The sequence below is a fragment of the Camellia sinensis genome, chromosome 15 (genome assembly GCF_055761805.1).
Source record: "Camellia sinensis isolate YWXY chromosome 15, ASM5576180v1, whole genome shotgun sequence".
NCBI classification, from domain to species: Eukaryota; Viridiplantae; Streptophyta; class Magnoliopsida; order Ericales; family Theaceae; genus Camellia; species Camellia sinensis.
This window is the reverse complement of record NC_138975.1, coordinates 9,663,852-9,685,235: the sequence shown is the minus strand read 5'-3', so window position 1 is coordinate 9,685,235 and position 21,384 is coordinate 9,663,852. Positions and strand designations below refer to the sequence as shown.

The 21,384-nt window shown below is 39.7% G+C and overlaps 1 protein-coding gene across 1 annotated transcript; it reads left to right on the top strand.

Moving 5' to 3' along the window:
• Positions 1–2,111: 2,111 nt before the first annotated feature.
• LOC114267485 (uncharacterized) lies at positions 2,112–6,627 on the top strand. Its single transcript, XM_082908004.1, has 5 exons — positions 2,112–2,131; positions 2,227–2,313; positions 2,409–2,750; positions 2,848–2,931; positions 6,613–6,627. The coding sequence occupies exons 2-5, from the start codon at positions 2,227–2,229 to the stop codon at positions 6,625–6,627; spliced, it is 528 nt and encodes a 175-aa protein (XP_082764130.1). The 5' UTR covers positions 2,112–2,131.
• The last annotated feature ends 14,757 nt before the right edge of the window (positions 6,628–21,384 follow it).

The window sequence follows — 21,384 nt, the reverse complement described above, 5'->3', positions numbered from 1 at the left end:
AAATGCCTCGTGTTGACGATCATCAGCTTCGGCGTGAACATTTTGAAACTTTTCAGATTTGGTTCAAGGAACATGTATGTATTTAACTCTATAGATTCTAGTTACTTAAGTCGAACTACATTTTAAATTTTACATTTTCGTGTAAAATAGGTCCAAACTTTGCGAAGGACTACTGATGTCATATTTTCTGAAGAGATTATTTTATTGGCAAATGGTCCTCATAACTTGGCAAGGAGGTTCAACGGGTATATACTGAATGGGTTTCGGTATCGAGTAAAGGCCATGGATGATCGTCGAGCCACACAAAATTGTGGTGTAGCTTTGAAGGCAGATACCATAAGTTATGCTAGTCGAAAAGACAAGAATCCTCGTGTGGGGTCTGTGTACTATTATGGACAATTGACAGATATTGTTGAGATTCGATATTCCAATGAGAAGAAACATGTGTTGTTTAAGTGTGATTGGATTGACAACATTCACGGAAAGAAAGAAGATGTCTTCAATTTCACGTTGGTGAACTTCAATCATTTGTTGTACCGAGATGATCGAATTACCAATGAACCTTTCATCTTGGCGTCCCAAGCAGAGCAAGTTTGGTATGTTGCAGACCCGTTACAACCGGACTGGCAAGTCGTGGTGAAGATGTCTCAAAGAGGTTTATTTGATATGAGTTCGACTGATCCACAAATCGAGCCATACATGAGCCAACAATTGGAAGAAAATATAATGCTTCGTGATGAAGAAGTTGGTTGGGTGAGGGAAGCTGCAGAAGGGAAAACAGTTGATGTTCAAATAGGCTGATAGTGGTGGAAACATTAGTAATTCAATTAAGGCCAAGGTTGTAGTTAATCATCAATTTCTTAATTTACTTTGTCTTTGTAATTGTATTAGTTCAATTAATGTCATATTATAGTTGACGACAAACCATTGTCTATGTTTCTAATGTCAATTAATGTTATATTGCTTGCAGATTATTATGGGAAGGAAGAGGAAGCCTGATCATCCCCGGCGCATGATGTTTGATGTGCTACATAACAGGACATCAGTAGCACCACCATCAGAGGAGGCATCACATCGGCCACTATCAGAGGGGCCTTTAGTGGCACCACAGCAGCTACCATGTACTCAGCCTCCACGCCTACCATCGGTGCGTCCACCATCAGTGCCACCACAACAGCTATCATCATCAGCTTATGAGCCATCCACAGGTATATAAATTTGCTTTGATTTGTATGAAAATTATTTAAACATACATTTATTTATGGTCATTATATATAACTTGTTTATTCTCATTGTATTTTACAGACCCTTCGACTTCTTCACAGCCCACCTCAGGTTTATTTGATATGATTTGTATTCACATTATTTAAATTTGCATTTGTTTATTACCATTGCATATTGTTTACTGTTATTGTATCTCACAGGTCATGTTAGTTCTTCATCAACCTCGACTAGGCATGGTAGAGGATGTGCCAAGGGCATTAAAGAGTGGGGTACTGGTAAAAAGCTAGACATACAATTTGATGGAAATTACTGCCCAATAGGGGATAACGTGGCTAAGTTAACTACTCAGCTTGGCATTATTGTGCGGAATGGTAACATTGTTCCTCTTACTTTTCTTGACTGGAACAATGTGCCTGATGATATTATTGATGCTATCTGGAAGGATGTGAAGGTAAAAGTATATTTTTGTCCACAAATTCGAATTCCAAAATTGTGTTATTATTTTTTAAACTTTGAAATTGTGTTTTATAGGACAATTTGAATATATGTCCAGAGGAGTACAAGCCAATCTGCATGAAAAACTGCAATAGCATATGGAAGGATCACAAGAACAAGCTTAAGGCTAAGTATTTCAAGCCTAGAAGTTCTGATCCAAATCTGAAGGATGATGTTCCTATGCACATTGTGCCAAGCCAGTGGGAAGAACTTATGGAGTATTGGCGTACTTCCGATGCTGAGGTATACAAATAAGTTATATTTATGATATGTAAACATACAAATCATATTTACATACTCACATTTGTCGAACCTGTTATAGAAAATCGCAAGTAGGAACGCTAAAAATCAGCGAGCTCACGGCATAGCTCATACCACAGGACGTACTACTTTCTCTCAGATACGGCATGAGGTTTACATTTTATTGTTTTATTTTTGTATATAAATAAACATTGTACATTTACAAATTATTTACATTCTAATTTTCATATTTCTAAAAAAATGCAGATGACCAGTAAGGGGGAGTCTACTGATAAGATGAATGTTTGGCTTATGACACGTAGAGTGGATGACCCAGAGGTTATTCAGACCTTGGTAGTTTCCAAACACCTTTGATTGTATTTAAAGTTTATTTTTTGTGTGTCAACCATCTTAATTTGGCATATACTTGTATGTCTTATTCAATACAGGATGAGTTTAATCGTCAACTCTCTATGCTACCTGAGGATGGTCGGACTTTGGCGGCTAGGAATGCCATTTTCCATGAGTTGATAGGTCATGACGGACATGGATATTGTCGCACATACGGGAGAATTGTGCCTCGGAGAGCGGTGTATAAAGATGGTGCTGGGCCATCACAATCAACACCCCAGCCATCGACTATTGATCAGATCACGCAGAAGGTTCGTGCAGAGCTAAGGGATGAGTTGAGGAAGGAACTGCGAGCAGAGTTCTCTACACATTTACAGCAGATGAGAGCTGAGATGATGGCCTTAGTGTCACAGGGGGCAAGTGTGGATCCCAACAGACAGGTTCGATATAAATTAAATTGTTTGATAGTTCAATTTTCACACAAGATTATGTATAAAATTCAAATATGATTACCACATTATGTATTGACTATCATAGGCTCCTGATGCATCGAGTGGCCACCGGGCATTTAGGGAATCTGCAGAAGACGAGAATCCATATACACCACCACCAGAAGATCAGGTATAAAATGTATCTTTGCATTCTAAGCTAAAATGTATCTTTGCATAATTTTGAGTTAACGCCCCAAAATCACCAAACGGCGTCGGTTTAGCATGAAACTTGGCACACACGACCGCCTAGGCACGAGAGACTTGTGGGAGAAGACGGGGCTCGAATCGGGTTCCCGGTTTGGGAGTTAGAGCCGGATTTCACTTTAGGCAAACTAGTTCCTTAAGAAACTTGAATTCGAGGAGTTAACGCCCCAAAATCACCAAACGGCGTCGGTTTAGCACGAAACTTGGCACACATAACCGCCTAGGCACGAGAGACTTGTGGGAGAAGACGGGGCTCGAATCGGGTTCTCAGTTTGGGAGTTAGAGCCGGATTTCACTTTAGGCAAACTAGTTCCTTAAGAAACTTGAATTCGAGGAGTTAACGCCCCAAAATCACCAAACGGCGTCGGTTTACAACGAAACTTGGCACACACGACCGCCTAGGCACGAGAGACTTGTGGGAGAAGACGGGGCTCGAGTCGGGTTCCCGGTTTGGGAGTTAGAGCAGGATTTCACTTTAGGCAAACTAGTTCCTTAAGAAACTTGAATTCGAGGAGTTAACGCCCCAAAATCACCAAACGGCATCGGTTTACCACGAAACATGGCACACACGACCGCCTAGGCACAGGAGACTTGTGGGAGAAGACGGGGCTCGAATCGGGTTCCCGGTTTGGGAGTTAGAGCCGGATTTCACTTTAGGCAAACTAGTTCCTTAAGAAAGTTGAATTCGAGGAGTTAACGCCCCAAAATCACCAAACGGCGTCGGTTTACCACGAAACTTGGCACACACGACCGCCTAGGAACGAGAGACTTGTAGGAGAAGACGGAGCTCGAATCGGGTTCCCGGTTTGGGAGTTTGAGCCGGATTTCACTTTAGGCAAACTAGTTCCTTAAGAAACTTGAATTCGAGGAGTTTACGCCCCAAAATCACCAAACGGCATCGGTTTACCACGAAACTTGGCACACACGACCGCCTAGGCACGAGAGACTTGCGGGAGAAAACGGGGCTCGAATCGGGTTCCCGGCTTGGGAGTTAGAGCCGGATTTCACTTTAGGCAAACTAGTTCCTTAAGAAACTTGAATTCGAGGAGTTAACGCCTCAAAATCACCAAACGGCGTTGGTTCAGCACGAAACTTGGCACACACGACCGCCTAGGCACGAGAGACTTGTGGGAGAAGACGGGGCTCGAATCGGGTTCCCGGTTTGGGAGTTAGAGCCGGATTTCACTTTAGGCAAACTAGTTCTTTAAGAAACTTGAATTCGAAGAGTTAACGCCCCAAAATCACCAAACGGCGTCGGTTTACCACGAAACTTGGCACACACGACCGCCTAGGCACGAGAGACTTGTGGGAGAAGACAGGGCTCGAATCGGGTTCCCAGTTTGGGAGTTAGGGCCGGATTTCACTTTAGGCAAACTAGTTCCTTAAGAAACTTGAATTCGAGGAGTTAACGCCCCAAAATCACCAAACGGCGTCGGTTTACCACGAAACTTGGCACACATGACCGCCTAGGCACGAGAGACTTGTGGGAGAAGACGGGGCTCGAATCGGGTTCCCGGTTTGGGAGTTAGAGCCGGATTTCACTTTAGGCAAACTAGTTCCTTAAGAAACTTGAATTCGAGGAGTTTACGCCCCAAAATCACCAAACGGCATCGGTTTACCACGAAACTTGGCACACATGACCGCCTAGGCACGAGAGACTTGTGGGAGAAGACGGGGCTCGAATCGGGTTCCCGGTTTGGGAGTTTGAGCCGGATTTCACTTTAGGCAAACTAGTTCCTTAAGAAACTTGAATTCGAGGAGTTAACGCCTCAAAATCACCAAACGGCGTTGGTTCAGCACGAAACTTGGCACACACGACCGCCTAGGCACGAGAGACTTGTGGGAGAAGACGGGGCTCGAATCGGGTTCCCGGTTTGGGAGTTAGAGCCGGATTTCACTTTAGGCAAACTAGTTCTTTAAGAAACTTGAATTCGAAGAGTTAACGCCCCAAAATCACCAAACGGCGTCGGTTTACCACGAAACTTGGCACACACGACCGCCTAGGCACGAGAGACTTGTGGGAGAAGACAGGGCTCGAATCGGGTTCCCGGTTTGGGAGTTAGAGCCGGATTTCACTTTAGGCAAACTAGTTCCTTAAGAAACTTGAATTCGAGGAGTTAACGCCCCAAAATCACCAAACGGCGTCGGTTTACCACGAAACTTGGCACACACGACCGCCTAGGCACGAGAGACTTGTGGGAGAAGACGGAGCTCGAATCGGGTTCCCGGTTTGGGAGTTAGAGCCGGATTTCACTTTAGGCAAACTAGTTCCTTAAGAAACTTGAATTCGAGGAGTTAACGCCCCAAAATCACCAAACGGCGTCGGTTTACCACGAAACTTGGCACACACGACCGCCTAGGCACGAGAGACTTGTGGGAGAAGACGGGGCTCGAATCGGGTTCCCGGTTTGAGAGTTTGAGCCGGATTTCACTTTAGGCAAACTAGTTCCTTAAGAAACTTGAATTCGAGGAGTTAACACCCAAAAATCACCAAACGGCGTCGGTTTACCACGAAACTTGGCACACACGACTGCCTAGGCACGAGAGACTTGTGGGAGAAGACGGGGCTCGAATCGAGTTCCCGGTTTGGGAGTTAGAGCCGGATTTCACTTTAGGCAAACTAGTTCCTTAAGAAACTTGAATTCGAAGAGTTAACGCCCCAAAATCACCAAACGGCGTTGGTTCAGCACAAAACTTGGCACACACGACCGCCTAGGCACGAGAGACTTGTGGGAGAAGACGGGGCTCGAATCGGGTTCCTGGTTTGGGAGTTAGAGCCGGATTTCACTTTAGGCAAACTAGTTCCTTAAGAAGCTTGAATTCGAGGAGTTAACGCCCTAAAATCACCAAACGGCGTCGGTTTACCACGAAACTTGGCACACACGACCGCCTAGGCACGAGAGACTTGTGGGAGAAGACGGGGCTCGAATCGGGTTCCCGGTTTGGGAGTTTGAGCCGGATTTCACTTTAGGCAAACTAATTCCTTAAGAAACTTGAATTCGAGGAGTTAACGCCCCAAAATCACCAAAAGGCGTCGGTTTAGCACGAAACTTGGCACACACGACCGCCTAGGCACGAGAGACTTGTGGGAGAAGACGGGGCTCGAATTGGGTTCCCGGTTTGGGAGTTAGAGCCGGATTTCACTTTAGGTAAACTAGTTCCTTAAGAAAGTTGAATTCGAGGAGTTAACGCCCCAAAATCACCAAACGGCATCGGTTTACCACGAAACGTGGCACACACGACCGCCTAGGCACGAGAGACTTGTGGGAGAAGACGGGGCTCGAATCGGGTTCCCGATTTGGGAGTTAGAGCAGATTTCACTTTAGGCAAACTAGTTTCTTAAGAAACTTGAATTTGAGGAGTTAACGCCCCAAAATCACCAAACGGCGTCGGTTTACCACGAAATTTGGCACACACGACCGCCTAGGCACGAGAGACTTGTGGGAGAAGACGGGGCTCAAATCGGGTTCCCGGTTTGGGAGTTAGAGCCGAATTTCACTAAACTATCTTTCTAATTATATGGTAGTTAATTTTTTTATATTTTTCTGTAATTAAAATATTACCACCATTATATTGTTATTAATTATTTTTATTTTGTTTTTTTCAGATATTTCCTGAGTAGCCGTTTGCTTCGCGTGGAATGTGGGCGCGTAAAGATTATGACCAACTTCTGTTTTTGTAACTCATGAATGAATCAAGACGAAAACTTTTGGTTTTGATTTTGATTTATGTTATTTAAATTTGTGACCAACATTATGTATGTATTATGTGACCAACATTAGGAATTTTTATCATTTGCCAACTTTTGTTTATGTATGGATTTATATTATTATGTCATTTCTTGATTTTTTTTAAGCTATTTTTCATTTGCCAACATTAGTTATTTTATTTATGTATTTATATTATTATATCATTTGCCAACATTACAGGTTATTTTTATATTTTAAATAATTGTAAAACAGGGATTTTTGTTTTTTGTAATTTTTTTTGAGACGGCAGAACACCCCGTCGCAAAAAAAAAAAAAAAAAAGCTGTGCCAGGCTTTTTTGCGACGGCAGCCATACCGTCGCAAAAGGTGTTGAATTTATTTGAGAAACAAGGCTTTAGCGACGGTGAAATTGCCGTCGCCAATAGTCAACATTTTTTGCGACGGCATTTTTTGCGACGGAATTTTGCCGTCGGCAAAATCTCATTAGCGACGAAAAGCTTGTGCCGTCGCAAAAAGCCCAGATCTTCATCCACTATCGGCGACAGATATTTGCCGTCGCAAAAAAGAAATATTCCCGTCGCAAAAACAATGGCGACGGCAAGTGCCGTCGCTAAAGGTCTTTTGCAACTCCCCCTGTTGCGACCCCTACTTGCCGTCGCAAAAAAAAAAAATTACCGTCGCAAATAGCTTTTGAGACGGCGTTTGGATTATTTGCGACGGCGTTTTGCCGTCGCAAAAAACAATTTTTTTTGTAGTGTAAACCTAATAGATTATATTATATATTCAATGACCTAATGACTATTATATTATATAATACAAATACAATATAAATGTAACTTAAATAAATATGATATATATTTTATGTCATTAAATAACTACAACATATATAAATATATTTTATAAAAACAATACATGCAACACCCTCTTTTTTTTTATATGTGTAAATGAATATATAAATATAAAGATTCAGATTAATTATATATAATTAAATACCACATTAAACTATTTAAATATCACATTAAATTAACTAAACAACACATTAAATTCTCACGGATCCACATAATTAATAAAGCTAAAAATAAAATAAGATAAAAATAATCATAATAATAAATAATGACTTAAGAAAATTAGGGTCGCTACATTCAGGCATCTAATAGGCAAAACAGTGGAGGTATACATTGATGACATGGTCGTGAAGACCAAGGAACTTGAAGATCATCTGGCTGACCTAAAGACAGTCTTTGACACCCTAAGGACATTTTAGCTCCGACTCAATGCATCGAAGTGTGCATTTGGAGTTGGGTTAGGAAAATTCCTGGGATACTTGGTCACTAGAAAGGGCATTGAGGCAAGCTCGGATCAAATCAAGGCCATTCTGGAGTTAGAGAGCCCAACGTCGGCAAAGCAAGTGCAGATGTTGACTGGAAGGGTTGCAGCCCTAAATAGATTCATAAGCAGAAGTTCTGATAAATGCAAACCTTTCTTCAGTCTAGTAAAAAAATCCACAGACTTCTTATGTATAGAGGAGTGCGAAGTCGCCTTGACCGACTTAAAGAAACAGTTGACCACAGCTCCAGTTCTCTCAAATCCAGTACCTGAAGAGGAGCTGTTCTTATACTTGGCGGTCTCAGAGCATGCAGCAAGTGTAGTAATAATCAGGGAAGATAAAGGAGAACAGAGGGCAGTTTACTACGTAAGTAAAACCCTAATGGATGCAGAGACCAGATACCTATCCTTGGAGAAGTTGACACTGGCTCTAATAATGGCCTTCAAGAAGCTAAATCACTACTTTCAAGCCCATAAGATTGTGGTGTAAACTGAGCATCCTTTGAAGCCCCTACTGCAGCAAGGAGATCTGACAGGCAGGATAGCCAGATGGGCAGTGGTGTTAGACCAATATGACCTGACATTCAGACCCAGAATAACAATCAAAGGCCAAGTTTTGGCCGACTTCGTGGTTGAGTTCACACCAGGCGCTATCATACATCGGGCTCCGTTGAGTCGACATACGCGATGTCCCGGTGAACAAAGAGAAACCCAGCTGGGGATAGCAAAATAGAGGAAAGAAGAGAAACTCAGGCCCTGCAGTATTTACGTTGGCGACTTCTTCCGCCTGTTTGTTGATGGAAGTTCAAACCGATAAAGAGCGGGGGCTGGAGTAGTGCTAGTATTACCGGATGGGCAGATGCTGGAACAATCCATTCATTTGGGGTTTAAGGTCTCAAACAACGAAGCAGAGTATGAAGCACTGATCGCAGTATTAAAGTTGGCGGCAATAATGGAAGCCGACGAGGTAATGGTCTTCTGTGACTCCCAGCTTATCGTCAACTAGGCAACAGACGAATATGCAGCCCGAGATGAAAGGATGATGGCCTAAGTAAAGGAGGTGGGCAGACTGATGGCATTGTTCCAAAATTGCCGACTACATCAAGTCGGCCGAGATGACAACAACCATGCCGATGCCTTGGCTAACCTAGCTAGTACAATAAAACTAGGAGAGACAATGACAATAATGGTTGACTACTTGCCAGGTCCAAGTGTAGAACCACTAAACACAGAGCATGAAGCAGTGTGTGTGGAGATGCGACCAAGCTAGATAGATGCAATAATAGTATTCCTTAAAAAGGGAAAACTGCCAGATGATCATAAAGAAGCACAAAAGATTAGACTGAAGTCAGCAAGATTCAGTCTGACAGTAGAAGCACATCTCTACAGAAGATCTTTATTGGACCTCTTTTAAGATGTGTACATCATTTACAAATTGAAAACTTCTTGTATGAGATATATGAAGGAGTATGTGGAAGTCACACTGGGGGCAGGTCACTTGTTCATAAGGCCATTACTCAGGGGTACTGGTGGCCCTATATGCAGAAAGATGCTGAAGCCTATTTCAGAAAGTGTGAGAAGTGTCAGAGGTTTGCACTTTTGATACACCAACCAGCAACAGATTTGAACCCAGTGTCCAGTACCTGGCCATTTGCCCAATGGGGCATGGATCTTGTTGGACAACTGCCTCAAGCAACTGGACAAAAAAAGTTATTGTTGGTGGCAACAGATTACTTCGCCAAGTGGGTTGAAGCTGAACCCCTTGCAAAGATTTGTGACATTGATGTAAGAAACTTCATATAGAAGAACATCATCTCTAGGTTTGGGACCCCAAGAGTAATAATAGCAGACAATGGTACGTAGTTTAACAGTAAGCTAATCAAGAGGTTCTATGCAAATTACAAGATCAAGAACTACTATTCCATTCCAAGCTTCCCTCAAAGCAATGGACATGCAGAAGCATCCAACAAAACTACATTAGATGAGATTAAGAAGAGGCTGGAAGCAGCAAAGGAAAAGTGGGTGGATGAGTTGCCCAGTGTACTCTGGGCATATCGGACTACGCCGAGAAGATCAACTGGAGAATCCCCATTTGCCATGGCTTATGGCACAGAGGCAGTAATCCCATTAGAGGTCGGCATCCCAGGGATCAGAACCTAGAGAATGGAGAATGACACTAATGATGCATTTTTAGCTTGAGATCTGGATCTATTAGAGGAAATGAGGGAAAAGGCAGCAATTCAGCTGGGGGCATACTAGCAGCAGCTTGCCAATGCTTATAACAAAAAGGTCAACCCACGAGAGTTTCAAGTTGGGGACCTCGTCTTGAGAAAGATCATTGGCAACAAGAAAGATCATAAAGAGGGCAAGCTTGGCCCAAATTTGGAAGGACTTTATAGAATCATCTCGGTCCTGGGTAATGGGGCATATCGGCTTGAAGACAGTGAAGGCAAAGAGTTGCCAAGACCTTGGAATACTTGTAACCTGAAGTTTTTCTATCATTAAGATTTCTTTTTATTTTTAAGTTTTTCTGTTATTAGCCGAAGTAATTAATAAAATTTTAGCTCGATTTTTTATTTCAAACTTGTATAAAAGGATTGACCAGTCACTTAGCGATGTTTCTGATTGAAACATGATGAATAACTTAGACTTATTATATGGCAGAGTTAAATTATACTTGCATATAATAGAGTTGAACTAAGTTGGCGACGTTTCTGATTGAAATATGACGAATAACTTAGACTTATTATATGGCAGAGTTGAATTATACTTCCATATAATAAAGTTGAACTAAGTTAGCGATGTTTCTATGACAAAGTTGAATTATACTTGCATATAATCAAGTTGAACTAAGTTGAATTAATCTAAATTTGTTGTGTCAACAGAAAACTTTGAATGACACCAAGTACATATTAGTTAGATTAACAGAGAGACCAAGGTTGATAACCTCGGTCAGTCTTTGTTTGAACTTGATCTCGGCAACAAGGACATAGCCACATGCTTGATGAGAACCCAAGTGGAACTTTAAGTTCACATTAGGGGGCAGACAGTTGGAGAATAAATGCTTGGAAGTTGGAATTTACAAACTAAAGTTGGTTTAACACTTGTTGAAATTTAAAGAAAAATTTATAAGTTGAAGTTAAGCCGAGGTCATGTTCAAAGGAAATTGGTTTAACACTTGTTGAAATTTTAAATTTACAAGTTGAAGTTAAGCTGAGGTTATGTTGAAAGAAGTACCTACGTACTTGCTGAGATTACCATGTTGTTAAGACTTGGAAAATAATGGAAGACAAAAGTCTTGATAGCTGAAAGTGAAGTGGCATGTTTTAGATAAACACTTGAGAAAACTTTCTTACAATGTTTTTCAAGTACTAAGACAAGGCCGAGATAAACATTCAGTAGAAATATCCGAAGTATGTTAATCTGAGGAGATTATATAGCTAAAAGGCATCAACTGAAAACATGCAAAATATTCTAAGTACGAAATCACACAAGGCAGAAAAGGAAAGACAAACATACAACCATTTGAAAGACGAAGTTGAACTTGCATTCAAAGATGAAAAAGGGTACTTCGGCCTACAAAGGGATTACTTGTTCGGATTACAAAGGTGGCATGTTGGCCAAATTAAAGCTAACATTGTTTCAAAAGTAAAAAAAAGTACAAGGTACAAGAAATAAAGAAAAACATCAAAATGGACTACTCGGTGCCAACAGTTGGTTGTGTCTTAGCCTCAGAAGACAACTGTGAGCCCTTCTCGGTAGCCTTCTCAGCCTTAAGCTTGGCGTCGATCTCTCGTAGAGTCTGATTGATGCTCTTCTCGGTGATTGGCACCTCGGAGGCTGATTTCTGGGATGAGGCATCTTTAGAGACTTCATCCTCTTCGTCCTGAATCAAGTACAAGACTTGCTCATTCAGAGTTGGGGACTTGGCCCCAGTAGCTTCTTCGATCTTCTCGGCCTCAGCCTGATCCTCGGATTCTGCTTCGTCCTCGGACTGGCTTGGAGAGGGAGGGAATGGCAGGACGAGGAGACTGTTACCTCAGAGAGTTGAGTCCTCGGGGAGAGCCAACTCCTTTAAAGTAGCCATCTAACCAAGGGGGAAACCTTTGTTGCATGCTTATTTCACTTGCTTCTTGTAGTCCTCGCGGATGTCGACTACCCCATCGGCGTATGCTTTCTCGTCCGCCACTTTGATTTCGACGTCCTTTGTGACCAAGACCACAATGAGCTCAACTTGGGCTTTGACGGTCTTTGCTTCAGCCTCTTTCTTCTTGGCTTCAAGGACCTTAGCAATGACCTCAGTAGTGCCTGCCCTCTCCTCGGCCTTATCCTAAGCTTTCTTGGCTTCCTTAGCCTGGCATATCAAAGTCTTCATTTTTGCCTCAGCTTTATTGATGGTCTTCAGCAAGCCAACAGCCTCCTTGGTCTTGTTGACCAACTCCTTCTTGATGTCGAAGGCCTGCATCGCGAAGGAGTGGGCGTTCTGGATTGCCTAGAAGAAATGGACAGAACAAAAGTTAATAAAACTCTGAGTATGGAAAAACAGAGTATGAAGAGTATTAAGTGTTATGGGCTTACTTTTACGGAGTGCTACAACATCAGAGCAAAAATTTCATATTTGTTGACCTCGGCGTTACGGTCGAGGTCTTTAGGAAGGAGCAAGGCAGTAGAGACGGCAACGCCGACTTCGATGTCATCGGCGCTGTCACTAGCTCTGACTGGCTTGTCCTCAATTGTGATTGAAGAGGCCCAAGGGGCATCGGATTTGAGAGAACCCGAGGTGGCCGCAGAGTCCGACCTCGGCTTTTTTAACTTAGTGGATTCGGATGGTTCGGCCTCGGAGGGCCTCTTCTCGGCGGCGGAGGAGGTCTTCTCGCCCTCGGCCGGTTTTGAAATTGGCAAGGTGTCCTCAGTGTCAGTCTGAGTCACCGTTGCCTTGGGTTGGGCTTTCTTCAGCCTCTTTGGTTTTGGTTTGGGTTGAGATTGGGAAGATGAAGATTGGACGGTAACAATGTTCGAGATGTTGGCCAGAAGATCTTCAGCAACTGCCTTCTTGCGACCCATTTTGTCGGCGACAATGGCAACTGTGACTTTAGTGCCAAAGTGGATTACTGGCAGAGTTGTGGATGGATTAACTGGATCGTATGAGGATGCCTTGGCACTCTGGTGTCTTCGGCTTCGAGTTCTGCCTGCTGGTGCAAGCAGTGGAGCTTGACGTCGGCGTTGGCGCTGAGAGGGTGGAATTAGTTGTGGAGCTGATGTAGATGGCTACTCTACTAGATTAGAGGTTGATCCCTGATCTGGCCGACGTAAAGAAGTCGTAGCAGGAGTTGTGGCAGGAGGAGGGGACTTGCTCTTTTTGGGGACGTCGGGCAACGTTGATTTGTAGGTTGGGATGAAATTTAGAAGCAAAGGAGCCTTGCGCTGATTAACAGGCAAGTTTAGTAGCTTCTTGAAATCTTTACTGGGATAGAAGTTTTTGCGGAAGTCCTTCGGGGACAGATGAAGAGCTGCAAAGACAAAATGAACAGATGTTAATACATACAAAAATATTAAAGTAAGAAAAACTTGAAAGCAAGTAAAAGTGACACTTGGCTCTTACTATCTCCCTCTCTGAAAACTGTTCGGCTTAGGGGATAGAGGTGAAGGTCATCATCTGGATGGAACTCTCAGTTGCCCGAGATGATGAAGTAATCGTCTCCAGCACCCTTGTTGGAGTCTGGGAGGTCGGTGACAAGTTTATATTCTGTGAATCTTGGTTTAAGGTAATAGATATGGCCCTTTTCTGACTTTAGGCCCGCACAGGGTGTAACAATATTGGATGTCGACAAGGGTAACCCTATCATTCTCTTTTTTGGATAATGCAATTATACCATTGATAACTTGGTAGGAGTTAATGGCAAGCTGCATTGGGTTCAGTTTGTAATAGTGAAGGACTTCTCGGAAAAGGGTGTCAAGAGGGAACTGAAGTCCACACTCTATGAAGGCTACCACTGGGAAGGGCATGGAGTCGTCTTTGGGCATGATAGAGTCCTCCTCCCCTGCCAACCTAAGATGAACGTCGGCAGGGATGGCAAACTCCTGCCTAAAGTATTCTAACTTAGTTGGGGTGTTTACCCTCTACCTGAACATACCCATGATGTTGGCTAAAGTGACGAGGTGTTGGATTTCGGAAGGAAGTATTTTTTGTCTAAGGTTTGAGTGGACCTCGGCTTGACTCAAAAAAAAAAAAAAAAAAAAAAGAACTAGGAAGAGGGTTTTCAGAATCAATGAGGAGTTTTTGTTTCAATTTTTCCTAAGGATAAGAAGTTCTAAAACAAATCCCAGAACCTAAGACTATGCAAACAAGAATTGAAGGCAGAAATCTGGAAAAACACAACAAGAAAACAAAACAAGAGTATGATTCAAACTCAAGAAGACAAACAAGAACCCAAGAACATTTTTCAAAAGCATGTACAGGTATACAAAACACCAAAAACAGTGGCAGAATGATGAGTATGAATATGGTTTAGAGCCCAGAAAGCAAAATCAAAAACGGTGACAAGCTATCAAGAATGTCAAGTACACAAACAGTATGTGTGTATGTATATACCAGCAACAAATTGTGCAAAAGTAGAATCATGAAACAGCTGACGGATATTGGAAATCAACACACAAGTAACAAATTAAGAGCATGAATAAGAACACCATGGCAGTGTACAGACATAGCAGTTTGAAGCAAAACAAGAATTTGAAATATAGAGGAACAGTGGCTTATCGGGGAAAATAAGGCCAGAGTGAGGTACCCCGGTGTCAGACGGTGGCGGTGAGCAAAGAAGTGCAGCAAAAGTCTCGCCGGAGGGGGAGAGTGAAAGTGGTTGCAGAAAGCTTCGCGAAAGCAGTGATGGAAGATTTGGGAGAGAAAGTTAGAGAGGAAAAGTTTGAAAGAAACAACGATGCAAAAGTGAAATGGCGAAGAGAGAGAGAAGTATTTTTTATCAAAACACGAGAAGGCAGCAAAAACACAATTAGTGTGCCTAGGACGATGTGTCTATCAGGTGGCACACGCAAATGTGACACGACTTGATGGCGCGTGTCAGGTACGGTTCGATAGGGAAAGGACGCGTGGCAAAAACAGTTGAAATACCGTGCGTGACAGCTCATACGCGTATTGAAACTCTTGGAGTTTTTTATTTAAATGAAGCAAAGACCTCAGCTAGGGGGACGATCTCGACTAAATAACTTGAACAAACTTGGTTATTGGTTGAAAAGCATTTGAGAAAACATACTACAAGTCTTGGTCATGAGGAGCTGACTAATGATGACCTCGGTAACAAATGATAGAGAAAATTTAGCCGACGTGCTATGGGTTCAAATGATATAGGTTCTGTCACCTCAGGATGCCGAGGTAATAGAACCTAGGGGGCAGTTGTGGGGACATATTTTTTGGATAACGACACGTGGCCAAGGTGGCACCGAAGTGCCAACCGAGGTGCCACGTGTCCTTGACTTGATGTCGAGGCAATCTTGGCTAGGCCGTGGTTATCTGCGGGGATACCGGAATCTAAGATGAGCGGATAAGTTACAAGAGTCCTAGAATGAGGGAGGACTTCAGCCTGGATAAGGACAAAGCTCTTAGGGAGTTTATCTTTATCTATTTGAGAGTCCTGAATAGGCACTGAGCCAGAGTCCATTGAAGCTAGGCTTCTACAGGAATTAGGTCAGTGATGGTTATAAAAGTAAGACACCCTCGTGGATCTAAGGTACGTTTTTTGTATTTTGGCTTGTGAGTTAAGCACAATTGATTATCTTTGAGAGATATTGTTTACTGACTTAATCGTCAGAGTGGCTCCGGGTGGAAGAACTACCGCCGGAATCTCATCTTTTTGTTATAGGTCGTTCGGGCGCAATTTATTCTGACGGTGTTCTCCAGCTGAGTACCTGGTAGGCAGTGTGGTCAGAAAACAACACATACTATATTAAACAGCTGTGATTACCCAATAAATGGGATGGGTTTACTAAACGAATCAAGATTAACACTGCATTTGGAATAGATTTATCTTCAATTATATTGTTAACCGATCAATTTTAAAGACTTTCAAAATAAACATTTCAATTTATCAAAATTAGACCAGTTCGTGACATAGTCCATGAGCCACACTGTATTGTATAGTTCAAATGAGAGAATTGGTGAGGAGTCCAAAAAAAACAAATTTGTCATGGAACAATTTCATTTTGTTAAAATTTTATTTAATACCAAACAATTAAAAAATGGTTTTGAGGCCAAATTAGCAACATTTCATGTATGCTTCATTTTTATGAAGAAAAATTATTCATCTCTTTAATTTTGTCCATTCTTAATTTCACAATTTCACCATAATGATGGGAAATTATAAGCTAAAGATGTGAGAGAAAAAGAGAGAGGACTGTGGAACCATTTTACATGGGTCTTAATCACGTCATTAGAGATAGAATTGACGAGACAAAATTAAAGAAATACAACGGGATTGTTTTATGAATGCTTAGCATTTCTAAAATCTAATTCATTCAATTTTTTTTATATGTAGCCGAACCAAACTTAACCAATGTAAAATAGTCTTGTATAGTGTTCGCTACATAAATTTTTTCACTATTCACCTCTTATATATATATATATATATATATCAAATATCAGGGGTGTAATTTGGGCTGGTTCAACATGAGCCCAACCTGAATTTTTTAAAGGCTTGAATAAAATATTCTTGAAGTCGGTATGGATTTGGGCAAAATTCAAAAGTCCAAATTAAATTTGGACACGTTTGGGTAAAGACATTAAACAACCTGAACAATCGGAATCCCAAATTATATATATAAATATTTATACATATAAATTATTAGTCATTAGTTGATATCAAAGTAATTTAGATTGTTCAATCATATTGAATATATATTATGTATATAAGTAACACAATACAAAATATTATCTTTTTTATTTTTACTCATAAATTATAAAAACTGCCATAGCAGCATCTGTCTTATATTATATAAATTATTTATCTTCATGTTATTAATGATTTTCTAAAAAAAATATAAATAGAATCTAATTTTAAAAAATTACTAGTTTAGCTGAAAAAAAACTAAAATTAATGTGCAATTCGGACAATTCAAGTTTAACTCAGATTGAGTTTGGATAGACAACCTCAAATTACAATTCAGGCCTAACGAGCCTGAATGGGTCTCAATACGATTTTAACAATACTTGGATAACCACTTAGCTGGTCGAATCCGTAGAAATTCCACTCTATCAAATATTCACGGATAGGATTTAGTTCAATATACATGCATGTCTCTCTTTTTGTCCTTTGGTTTGGCAAAGAAGAAGCAACTTCACAGCTTGACCACCAATTTTTTAGTAAATGGCCAAGATTTGATGATTAGTTTTAGGGTTTAATATGTAAGACTTAACTCACACCATCACAAGACCATTTATTTATTTATTTATTTTTAAAGTGTGTTCCTCAAAAGCATCATTGCAATCCATAAACTACGGTATTATTGTTAGATTTATTTCAATCTAAAGAAAGGGATCCACCACAAAGGTAAGTAGGAAATGCACTAACCTCCAACATAAGAGGCAGAGTAACATAGTCAGCTTCACCAAATAAATGGGGTGCTAAAGCGAACCTTACTTACTTGTGTGAAAGATCAGCACCTTTCCACGCCACCACCACCCCAGTTGTTCACAACATCACATGTTAGTTGCTAAATTTGCATTTTCTTTTATTGGTATGTTTATTTTCATTATTATTATTTCTATTAGTACTTGGGTAGGAGTTGATAAGAGAAGAAATTCAAATTTAAACTCAACTTATATTAGTTGTTAGAATTTGATTTGAAGTCATAAATAAATTACATTTAAACATATTTTGAAATAATTTTTTTATTCACTCTAAAATTGAGTTAAAAAAAGAAATTATTCAAGTTACAATTTAGACCTGAGTGGATTTGGATAGGTCTCAATACAATTTAAATTAAATTTAGACAACTTTTCAATCTGTCTGAATACACCTAAGTTCCACTCCTATCAAATATTCGTAGATACGATTTAGTTACATATACATGCATGTGTCTCTTCTTATCCTTCGGTTTGGCAAAGAAGAAGCAACTTGACAACTTCACCAACTTTTTAGTATATGGCCAAGATTTAATGATTAGTTTCGTGGTGTAAGAATTTTTCCTAAATATGGCTTAATGTGGCTTATGCATGATTATATTAGATTCATCTCATTAAGCAAGATATATGTACATCAATTAGATGGTGACTAATTATTGATGAATGCACCTGTATATACATAATGTATAGAAGACTAATGGAGATAGTGTCAATGCATTGAATGTGATAGATTCATTATGAATGAATCTTAGAGATGCATTATGTATCTATTATGAATGTAGAAGATACATTAATCTATCTAATGATTTTATTAATATAGAAGATATATTATGTATCATGAATGTAAAAGATACATTAATCTATTTAATGAAATTCATTGAATGAATAGATTCTTTGATGGGAAGAATACTAGTATAAATAGTGTAAGGTCCCAAACCACACTCTCCATCACAAAACCCAAGTTGTCACCATAAGAAGGCTCCCATCGCCTAGAGAGAGAGAAGTGGTTTGAAGATCTTAGACAAGTAAAGAACTTGAAGATCAAGGTCTTCTATTCAAGGTTTCTCTATTAAGGATTTCATACTATCATGGATCAAGGTATGTATACACTTATTTTGTATAGTAGAAATTCATATAGTTTTAATGTATAGAATTGAATCCTTAATGGTTTTTAGTTTATGTTCCGCAAAGTTTTCTATCAATTGGTATCAGAGCCATGGTTCTCAATTCTGATGCATGAAATGATGAAACGTATAAGTATGAATTTCATTTTAAGATGATGTTTTGTGTAACAAGCGCATAACCTTGATTTACACTTGTCCATTTTTATTTTTATTTTTGGCCAATCTTTTATTCTATTGATATTAAAGTAAAAATTGAAAATCATTGAACAAGTGGTAATTAAGATAATGTCTTATGCACTTATAATGTTTTGTTACACACCTTATGAGTTGAAACATTGTTGATCAGCCCAACGAAGGTTCAACACTTTGTATGTTTGAACAACCGAGATGATTAGTATAATAAATATAGCAATAAATTTTTCTGCACAATGGTGATAAACTTCTCACGTGCTTTAGTTAATAAAATAAAATAAGAGACATTGAGTTTTTCTGCCCAACGGTGACAAACTCGTTACGGTCTTAATGATTATTTTATTTTATTTTATGTTGTTTATTTTTATTAGCCATCTCGTTTACTTTTATGAATTGCTAAATAATATTGTTATTCGGCCCAACGAAAGGATAACTTGATTTCGTATCTAACTAATTATGTTTTCTAGTTAGATATATTTAACTTGTGGTGTTATTTCTATGACATGTGAAAAGTAGTTTTCTTGATTATATTATGTAATGGATATTATGTGTTTGCAGCATTGAATCCTACTGCAATTAATAGTTACTTGTCTGGTATTGAAGCTTTGAGTGGAACTAATTTTAAGAAATAGAAGGAACAAATTGGAATTGTTTTGGAAATTATGGATTTAGACTATGCATTCAGAGAGCTAACTCATACAAAGCCTAATGATACAAGTTCTAAGGAACACATGGCTTTATATGAAAAATGGGAACGCTCTAATCGCTTAAGTCTAATGATTATGAAAGGCTCAATTACGTCTGCAATTCAAAGAGCAATCCCTGTTTTTGAAAGTGCAATGAGCTATATGAAATCTATTGAAGAACAATTCATTGGAATTTTCAAATCCCTTTCTAATACTCTCATGATTAAAATGATGACAATGAAATATGATGGTTTAAGTGGTGTTCGTGAACATATCTTAAAGATAAACGACATGGCCTCTCAATTAAAGGGAATGTATATGGAAATTTCTGAAGGTTTTCTTGTTCATTTCATTATGACTTCTCTTCCTGCGCAATTTGGTCTTTTTAAGATCAATTATAATACGCAGAAAGATTAATGGAAGATGAGCGAGTTAATTGCCATGTGTGTTCAAGAACAAGAGAGGCTTAAAGCTGAAAAGCCTGATATGGCTCACTTTACCACCTTGGGTCCAACCAAAAGATTTTCAAAAAAGGAAAAAGTAAGAAGAAGAAGAATGCAAATGATGAAACTCACAAGGTTAATAAAGAAAACAAGATTCGATGCCATTTATGTCGAAAGAAAGGTCACATAAGAAAAGACTGTCCAGGTTTTAAAAGTTGGTTGGACAAGAAAGGTAACACTCAATGCTTTGTGTCTTATGAATCCTTTTTGGTAGATGTTCCACCAAATTCTTGGTGGATTGACACTGGTGCAAGTATTCACATAACAAATTCCATGCAGGGATACCTTACAAGTCGGAAACTAAAGAAAAGAGAACGAACCATTACGGTTTGAAATGGAATAGAAGTGGTCGCTGAGGCTATTGGCACCCTCCGTCTAATTTTAAACTCTGGTTTCATTTTAGATTTAGTAAGCATAGTTTATGTTCCTGTTTTTACTAGAAACCTAATTTCTGTTTCACAACTTGATTCCTGTGGTTATGAATTTAAGTTTGGAAATAATAGAGTCTCTTTATTCCACAATTCTCATATGATTGGTTCTGGTACTTTATATGGTAATCTTTATTCATTGAATTTAGATTCCACTTATGCACAATCTCTTTTATGTTCAATAAAAAGAGAAAGCGGGTGAATGAAAATTCATCCATGTTATGGCATAAGCGCTTGGGCCACATATCAAGAGAAAGAATGGAACATCTTATTAAAGACGGAATTTTTTGTTCACTTGATTTTTCTGATTTTAGTACTTGTGTGAATTGCATTAAAGGAAAATACACAAACACAAATAAAAAGGGTGCTAATAGGTCTGTTGAATTATTAGAGACAATTCATACTGATATATGTAGTCCTTTTACTGTTCCAATTATTTCTGGACGTAAATATTTTATTACTTTTATTGATGACTTTTCTAGGTATACTTATGTGTAGCTTATTCGTGAAAAATCAGAAGCACTAGATATGTTCAAACTCTATAAAGCTGAAGTTGAAAATCAACTTGGCAGGCGGATTAAAAGTGTAAGATCTGATAGAGGTGGTGAATATTATGGTAGATTTACTGAGTCGGGTCAAAATCCAAGTGCTTTTGCTTTATTTTTGGCTAAGAATGGTATTGTTGCTAATTACACAATGCCTGGTACACCTGAGCAAAATGGTGTAGTTGACGAAACCGTACTCTTTGAAGATGATGAGAAGCATGATGAGTAACTCTTC

Bases quoted from the DNA above. Each gene is read 5' to 3' on its own strand.
- LOC114267485 (XM_082908004.1), top strand. From the start codon at position 2,227: ATGACCAGTAAGGGGGAGTCTACTGATAAGATGAATGTTTGGCTTATG. The intron at 2,314-2,408 runs GTAGTTTCCAAA...TATTCAATACAG, and splicing joins CAGAGGTTATTCAGACCTTG to GATGAGTTTAATCGTCAACT. The intron at 2,751-2,847 runs GTTCGATATAAA...TGACTATCATAG, and splicing joins GTGTGGATCCCAACAGACAG to GCTCCTGATGCATCGAGTGG.